This window comes from Hipposideros armiger, unplaced genomic scaffold, assembly GCF_001890085.2.
Source record: "Hipposideros armiger isolate ML-2016 unplaced genomic scaffold, ASM189008v1 scaffold_155, whole genome shotgun sequence".
NCBI classification, from domain to species: domain Eukaryota; kingdom Metazoa; phylum Chordata; class Mammalia; order Chiroptera; family Hipposideridae; genus Hipposideros; species Hipposideros armiger.
In genome coordinates, this window is record NW_017731505.1 from 2,904,706 (window position 1) to 2,913,523 (window position 8,818).

General features: G+C 48.4%; 1 protein-coding gene across 6 annotated transcripts in view; it reads right to left on the minus strand.

The window, feature by feature from the left end:
* The window catches only part of SHROOM2 (shroom family member 2), a 64,221-nt gene extending 55,821 nt beyond the window's left edge, over nt 1–8,400 (minus strand). For 2 of the 6 annotated variants that reach the window (XM_019651200.1, XM_019651195.1), the window contains exons 1-2: nt 2,908–3,006; nt 1,360–1,491 (exon numbers count right to left, since the gene is read on the minus strand). In XM_019651200.1, the coding sequence (XP_019506745.1) occupies nt 1,360–1,491; nt 2,908–2,996 (221 nt within the window). In that variant the 5' untranslated portion in view covers nt 2,997–3,006. Of the gene's footprint in view, nt 1–1,359; nt 1,492–2,907; nt 3,013–6,852; nt 7,007–8,379 lie in introns of those variants that run through there. The other 4 variants (XM_019651198.1, XM_019651199.1, XM_019651197.1 and 1 more) reach the window with 4 other exon arrangements.
* Between the last annotated feature and the right edge of the window lie 418 nt (nt 8,401–8,818).

The following is an 8,818-nucleotide window of genomic DNA, read 5'->3' on the forward strand; positions in this document are numbered from 1 at the left end:
ACATGAAGTCACTTCAATAATAAAAAGCTCACTTTTCACGGAAGCGTTACCATAACTCAGTTGAGAATCTGTGGTTTTTCAAAATTACCCTAGGCTCCCAATATCGCCATCTCTTGTCACTTTAAATAGCTAATGCTGTGTTTGACATGCTATTTCCTTCCCTTCACATGAGTACTTTACTTGGCAATTTTGCAGCAGACCTGCATTTAGTAAGAGTTAAAAATTAATTTTGAGACGGTTAATATTAGCTCCAAACACACACACATGTGCGGACACACACACACTTACAGATATGCATGCATGCACACACATATGCATGCACACAAATGCACACAGACACACATTCAGGCACAAACAGATCCACCCACGTGCACGTGCACACACAGATATGCATGCACACACACACAAAAGCCACTCTTTTTGCTACCACTGTTACGATCATCCTTCTAACAGGACATTAGTAAGGACACTGGCCACTAACCCGAGGTCACCAGTCAGGACCCTGTGATGGTCTAGAGCCTCCCCAAGCCAATCCCTACTTGCTGCTATCACACAAGCCCTTCTGACCCTGAAATGTGGGCTCCAGGTAGGCCAAGGTTGGCCAGACCTCCCCTTTCCACCGACACACAGTTCCCACTTCCTCTTTCTCGCACTCAGTGGGAAACCACTAGTGCATCCTCAGGGCTGGGTGTCACCCTGGTATGGGGCTGTGAAGCCTCCTGGTTCCCCTATACTTCCCCAGTAGCACAGTAGGGGAAGCTTTTGTAAAATGCACCTGCCCAAATCGTAAGTAGCTGCTTTGCCTGTAAAAATCTCAAAAGCAGGGATGGTAGAAGAGGAAAAAGGGGGTCAAATATATGGTGATGGAAGGAGAACTGACTCTGGGTGGTGAGCACACAATGCGATATATAGACGATGTATTATAGAAATGGACACTTGAAACCTGTAGCATTTTACTTATCAATGTCACCCAATAAATTTTATTTTTAAAAAAATCTCAAAAGAAGGGTGTGGCTTGGATATCTGTCCCAGTGGGCTCAGAACTACCAACTCGGCTGGCCCAAAGGGATTCAGCCAAAAAAGGTAAGTCTCCAGGGTCTTGATTCATTAATTGAACACCATAAATGAGAAAGCACTGCCTGTTCACCTTTGTTCCTGGTGTTTGTTTTTAAGCCCTGAATACCTGTGTGTAGAGCAAACAGATTTAGAGCATCTTCCCAGTCATGGCGTGTCGACGGTGTTTGCTCATCCAAAAAACAAAATCACTCTCAAGTCAAGAGACATGCTATCGTGACAGGGATGGGGAGTTATGAGTGTGACGTGTCAAAGTCCCCATCCTAATGGGAAACCAGCACCTACCTTGTGTGGTGCCGGCTGTGCCAAGATGGGCAGATGCTGGCGGAGGAGAACTGAGAGGCCGACATCTCGGGGTGGTTATCAGAGAACTTGGTGGCGTGCCAGGAGTGAGGCCTCCAGCTTAGCTCATTCCTCCTGAAAAAAAAACCACAGACGACTCAGGGACATCACACAAAGGGCAACCTCGTGCCAAGACGGGAGCGAGAGACAGAAAGAAGTCACAGCTATCTCTGCGTGACTTAACACCCTCCCTTTCAGGTGCTTCCTGCTATATCTGCAGAAACGTTCTTTTTAAATGTCTGTTAATGGAGAACTGCCCTCATGCACTCAGAGCGAGAATCCTGGGCTCCAAAAAGTGAACCAGCCCTTATTCTTCAAAATTTGTTCTAAATAAGGAAATAAACCTTGCCCTTGCCCTCCCCTCCCCCTCACCCCCACCACCACCAATAAGACCACAAACAGAATCTCCAACCTTTCCCGTTTCAGCACAGCTCCGCACTGGGCCCTTGGCCTCCGTGAGGACAAGGCTCTGGGGTGGAGGAAAGCTCTGCTGGGTCACAGGGTTTCGGCTGCTTCTCTGTGTATTGACTCACTTAGCTAAGTCAATACAGCTATGTCATAGAGAACTAGCAGACAGACATGCCTCTGAGCCTCTCACAGTGTCTGTGGCATCAGCTACAGGTCGCCATCATGTGGCTCACACCACCCTAGACCAGGGGTCGGCAAACTGCGGCTCTTGGGGTACGTTCTGTCTCAAAAGTTTGCCGACCCCTGGAAGCGCCAATCCTGTCCCTCGCAACAATTTAAAAAGTATTTGAGAGCCATAAATATATTTTTACATAATCACCATTATGTAAATAATATCCTTTTAAAATTTTATAGTTGAAACTATGATAGTTTTATTTTCATTTTCAATTTTACTTCAGAGCCACACACTCACGAGCCGCAGTTTGCTGACCCCTGGCGGCTCTTCCATCCCAAAAGTTTGCTGACCCCTGCCCTAGATCAACAGGTCCAGTCCACTCGTGCCAGGGCTTCTGAATGTGGTGTGAGCCCTCCCCAGATCCCACTCCACAGGCCCCACCATCCCGTGGGTGGTTGATGCGTTTTCTGTCCACACCTGCCCAGGTGTGGTGAGGTCTGTCCAGGTGGAAATCCCTCCAGCTGCTGTGTAAACATAACAGAGCCTCCGGGCACCTGTCCTACTTCCACACCTTCAATGGAGGACACAGCTAGCCTCGCAGTAGACGGCTTGTAGCCCAAGAACGGAGACAGAGCTCAGCTGAGCCTTGTGGAGTACTTGAGGGAGACTGAACATTCTTCAAAGCAGGCAAAAACATCAAAGATCATACCAAAAAAAAAAAATCAAAGGAAAAACAAAAAGCATTTTTAACATAAACCACCTGGCGACTCCAACAATTAATGAGGAAAAATATGTGGGTGGCAACACGTGGAATGCGTGAACTTTATGACCGTTTTCCACAAACTGAAGCATAAAACAGACAAAATTCATCACACAGCACAGAAGGGATTGTAAAACCCACACTGTACCTCATGGAATTTCTCAAGATCCTTGTAAGGAAGGTTCTGGCCACGTGAATGTCATTTTCAGATGGCTCTTTCTGTGCTATCATATCCATAACTTCTTTCATCTTCCTTTATAGTTAATTAATGAAGGAAGTAGGCTAGGCTGATTGAAACTGGAGGTAAAGAAAAGAAGAAGGCTTGGGAAAAAAAAATGCCTTACAGTTTGCAGCAACATTTCAACCCCGTCACTGGAATGACGGGGAGGGGGTGGGGTTACTGGAGAGTAGAGTTAAGTGTTTCTCCTCGTTTTTAAAAAGATAATACACAGATTCATGTCTCTCTTTCAAGAAAACAGAGTCAACAGTTACAGTAGCAATGAGGACTATTTTTTTAAAATTATAAACACATGAAAACAGTGGGGAAGGGTTACACCTACATGGTATATCTGAGGATATCATGGCCCCTGGGGACAGTGAAATTTTTCTAAAATATCTGGGCTTTTGTCCTCTGCATTTCCTAGTGCACAATGAATGGATTTGGGAATCAGAGAAGGTTCTGGCTGGTTTCTGCTTACAAGCACCTCTGATGACCTGAAATAGCTGGATTTGTGTTAAGATGAGACAGAAAGCCAACCAGCAGCTGTATGATGGTCCTCTGTCACAATCCTGTGACTACGCTGGACAGGAAAGCTCTGGGGACAGAGAGCACTGGTGCCACCTAGAGTTTCCAAACACTCATTGTCACTTTGATCAGTTTCAACCTTCCCACCACCCCACCATCCCCCAGGTGGAACAGAAATGACATAAGATTTAAGGTCTTTGTGTCAACAAAAGTGAGGTGTTCCCCCCCCCACACACACACACACACACACAGAGCTTCAAACCACCCTGTCCCTGGAAATGTGAGGGCCGGGGGAGTACACAGACATGCGAGGACAAGAGAGCCAAACAGCCCGACGTGAGGGCCTGGGAAACCACCACGCGATACTCAGGGCGTGGTGAGACCACCCTTGCCGCCTCACAGAGCCGTGAGCATCACAAGTAAGCAAACACTACTGGCTGATGCTACAAACCCCACCGGAACCACTCGTTCAGGTGGGACGTCTGCTACGTTCCAATGGGAGACACAGCCCCATGGTAAATCTCAAACAGGAATAAATGGGAGAGCTGCAAAAGCAAGGCCCCCTTCTGAGGCCACAGTCAGACGCTAGCTGGCTGAGGGCGGAGTGGATGTACGGACCACAATCAGGAGAGCAGTAAGGAAGCCCCTTCCACAAAGGGGGAACAGAGGGCCATGTCTGAGCAGGCTGATGGGAGAGCCCTCTTGAGGCCAGATGGGAAGGGGGAGGGCTGGGACTCATTACAGCCCCAAAGGACGGTGCAGCTTAACCCAGAGATGGCCACGTTGTGCTTCTGTGAGGGCAGCACAGGTAAGGGTGCCAGGGAGTACCACGCTGACCAACAATGGGAACGCCTCCCTTGCATGCAGCTCCACCTTGGCAAGGAGCTAAGGGGACAGTCACACCCACTGGACTCTAACCCCCGAACCCTGGTTATCCCAACATAGAGGGAAGAGACTCTTGTCATTCAAATAGCTACTGATGTTCATGAATCATACACGTATGCTTCTTGTAGAAAACATGGAACATTAAAAACTTAAAAGGCCGGGCCAGCCGAGTGGCGCGGTGGTAAAGAGCTGGCTTGGGATGCCAGAGGGCCCCGGTTCGGATCCCACATATGAAGGCCAGTGACACTGCCCTCTACAGCTAAGATGCTGAACAACAGCTCGACCTGGAGCTGGGCTGCCGTGAGTCGCCGGCGACGGCATAGGCTGCAGCCCCTGTGGCAGTGGGTTGCCATGGGCTACCGTATGTAGCCAGCAGCCAGCATGAGCGGCCGTCCAGAAGCCGGCGACTGATCTGCCTCACCCGGGAAGAGCGCAATGATGGTGCCAACTTGGGCCAGTGAAGCAATGTCCTCCACAACTAGACTGAGGAACAAAAAGACAGCAACTTGTCTGTTCCCCTTCCTCCAATTCCCCAGCGCTGTTCCTATCCCCCAATTCCCCAATAAAAATCTTTAAAAAAAAAAAAAACACTTAAAAGGCCTATAAGAAGACAAAGGACAATAACCCATGACCTCAAGAGGACCAAGGGTAACGTCTGCCTGCATTTCTGTCCATGGGTCTTTAGAAGACAGCTGAGAGCATCTGCAGATGTCGTGAGTCCCTTGTATCCGCAGCCCACCGGGTTTGGTCAGCAATGTCCCATGCCACCGTCACTCTTCCAACACATCATCTTTAATCTATGCATGAGAGTGCTTTCATGTAATTACTGCAAAGCCATGGCATTGACTATTCACATTGGGCTTTCTGGTACTCCGGATAAAACAATTCACTCTAACAGGGGTTCCCATGAAACCTCTCCCAGAAATGACACACCTAAATTAATCCAAGTGTACTTCAATTATTAATAATCGTTTTATATGCTGGGTAGTCTCTTTTTTTAAAAAAAGGATGGGGGGGTTTAGATCACAAGTATAAAAAAGGCTGGGATATCACTGAAAATTAACAGCAGACCTAGATATCAAAATTCATTTTTAAAAAGCAAGTATTAGAATAAAGCCTTCAATGAAATACCATTCACATAAAGAACAGAATTTCCTCCTTCCTCTCAATAGAAAAAAAAGAAAAATCACAGGAGTTTTGGGGTATTTTCCTAACCTTCGCAAATGAAGCAAACCAGCACAGCCTGCCACAAAATAAACAAGGTCTGCGTTTGGCCCCCAGGAGCTCAGAAGGTGAGAATATAAGACCCGCAGGCTGGGAGGCAAGGTGGTCAATGTGGGGAGTGGGCCCCTCGGCTCTGGGTGGGCGCGGGGCTTACGCCACATGTGTGGGCAACACTGGGTTGAGGAAGCCTTCTCGGGAAAGGAAGTCAACAGCGAGGCCGCGGGGGGGGGGGGGAGCACAAGTCAGGGGACAGACGTGGGGCGGACATGGGAAAGGCCTTCCAAATCAACGGCAAGCTAGGAAGCCCTGCAAATGCTCCTGAGTTCTTGGGGGGTAACTGGAGCAAGTCCTGTGCAGGGACAGGCAGGGAGACCCCAGAGCTTAGGGAGGGGAGAGGGTGCAGGAGCCCCGAGGGACAGCTCCCTCTGAGGGCACAGGCCAGGACCATGCAGAGGGGGCAGCCTGGGTATCCTTTTATCCTTTACCAACCAAATCAACCCATTCAAAGCACACAAATGAAGCTCGCTGTGACCCTGCCACCTCCTTCCGGCTCCCACCAACCCTCGGGAAGGCTATGTCCTAAGGAGCCTCTCCCTCTCCCAGATCTGCTTCCACTTCCCACCAGAGCCAGACCAATGTCCCAGCACCTCCGCTCCGGCCAGAGCCACTGTCGCTGCAGAGCCCAGCTGCCACAGGAGGGAGCTCATGCTCCCACGCTTCCCAGTATCTGGCCCAGGGCTTCTGAGCATGCTCCCTGGGCAGAGGCTTGGGCAGGCCAGGCAAGACTGCAGAAGCCCTCCTGGTAATTCAGACACAAGCCCAGGCCTGACAAGCCCTGCTCTAGCCCAAGCCACCTTTTCACCCCATTCCCTACACTCCCTTTTTAGGGCACCCTCTCTGCCACCCTCTTTGGGAGGCCCTAGAATCACTGACAGAGGTCCATGTTTGCGTCTCAAACCTGGCTCAGCCTTCAAAGAACAGCTCAATGACCTTGTCCTCAGGAATGACGGCTGAGATCAGCTTCCCTCCATGCCCTTTCCCTCTGGCAGGGTCACCACGTGTTAGCGCTGTCCCCGACGGTGCCTTGCAACCCACTCAGCTGCCAGCTCCCAAAGCACAGGACCTAAGGGATGAGCTTAACCACATGGCTGCAGTTACATGCATGTACAAAAACATGTTACATGCATGTATAAAACACATGTGCGAACACTCTGGAAATGGGGGTGTGTGTGTACTTACTCTAAGGAAAAAGTCAATCCCCTGGCGGCATTTTGGGGAGACTTCTATGGCACAGACTTCTTCTCCCCAGCAGTGGTCAGACAATGAAATGCTGTGGATGCTGACATCATGCTTGATAACGATCTATAGTCCTATAGGATAAGCATCGAGCAGTTCCTGCCTTTATACATGAGAATTAACAAAAGATAAAAATGCCCCAATGACCCCACAGCTGAAACTGATACAAGACATCAAAGCTGCATTTTTAAACAAATGCCAGGGCTGAGAAGCAGCATTCACACAGGATGAAAGCATTGCGGTTCCTGTCTGAGAGGCCAAGTACCCCTTATCTCGCCACCCTCTCCCCTCTCCCCCCTCCCCCTGCCCTTTTACAAGGGCAAGCGCATGTTTGTCATATCGGCCTCTGGTGTTCCTCCTGGGGGCTTTCGCAGATCCAAATGACTTGGATTTTTTTTTCTATTAACTTTTATAATCTTCATCTCAAGAAACCTATTCATGTTAGGAAAAGCGAAACAAAAGACGATCTCATCAGCACAACCAGTACTAAAAAGGCTTTGTTCAAACCACCTGTTCACAGAGCATAACCTTAATTGTCTAACGGGTGATTTAGTTTAAGCCGATGTTTTTTAAAGGGCGCCAACACAATTCCTGGCACCATTTCAACAGAGTGGAGTTTTTTGGCAAAGAAACTCCGGACACTCCAATCTGCAACCATTACTATAACTAAGAAACCCTAAGGACAAGCAACAGCACTGCCGCTTCTTATCTATGAAAACAAAGAAGAAACAAAAATAAGTGAAACATTTTCCACCATGTCTTAATACATTAGAAACCATCAATGTTTTCACACTAAATTTTATAATCATCGCTTGCATGCCTTGCAGTGAAAAACGAAATCTTTCTACCAGTCTCTACTTGACTCAGACTATGAAACCTCTCACACAGAGAATTCATCTGATTAAGGTGCTTAAGACATGAACGAAGTTTAAATCTGAACAAAAGCAACTTTTCCCCAAAAGACAACAATTCTGATCTACACGGTTTTCTTCTCTCAATTTTAATAAAAAACAATAATGTCCTCATCACAAGAAAAAAAAAAGTGCAACTATGTGTGGTGACAGATGTTAACTAAACTTGTTGGGATGATTTTGCAGAATATACACACATCAAAGCATGATGTGGTATACCTGAAATTAACATATCATCAACTACATCTCAATTTAAAAAAATAATGGGAAACATCCCAAGCAAGTTAGGGTGTCTGTCCAGCACAAACTTCTAGGTCTACTTTGCTTTAATAAGGAAATTAAGCACAGTAGCAATCGGCCATAATGCCCCAAATGCTCAAAATAGAAACATTTCCCCCTGAAACTGGAACAAACGATCTCAGGCGACCCACCGAAAGCACAGGGTTTTGTCAAAACCCGCCAGGGTCCCCCCACTAAGACGCACAGTCCCCCCACTACGACGCACATTCTGCCCCCAGGAAGAGCCCTCGGGAGGGGATGGGAGGGAATGACACACGACCTGCCCATGTCCTAGCCATCCCGCTACTCTGGCCACACCGCTGCATGAAGCTGCTTCCAGGAACATCTCTGCTACTCACTGATGGGGCCCTACACAGAGCCATATGCTCAGGACAGCTCCAGGGGGGGTTGGGGAGAGGGAGCACGGCACAATCCTCGGGGCTTGGTGCCAATTCCACTGCAACCTAGCAACACACAGAAACTAGTGCATGCCTGAGGGACGTGCTCCTAGCAGGCATGGGTGCTGTAACTAGTTCCAAAACCTCCTTTCTTCAACTGCAGAAAGAACCACATCACACCGTCTGGCTAACCTTTACAGCCTCCTGCAAAGGGCCTCCTCCTGTGGGATGCTCACGTGCTCCTGAACGCAAGCTGAGCGGCCGTAATTAGAGTCAGAAAAGGGTTTAAGGCTTCCAGCAAGAGGCCTCGAACAGCATGAA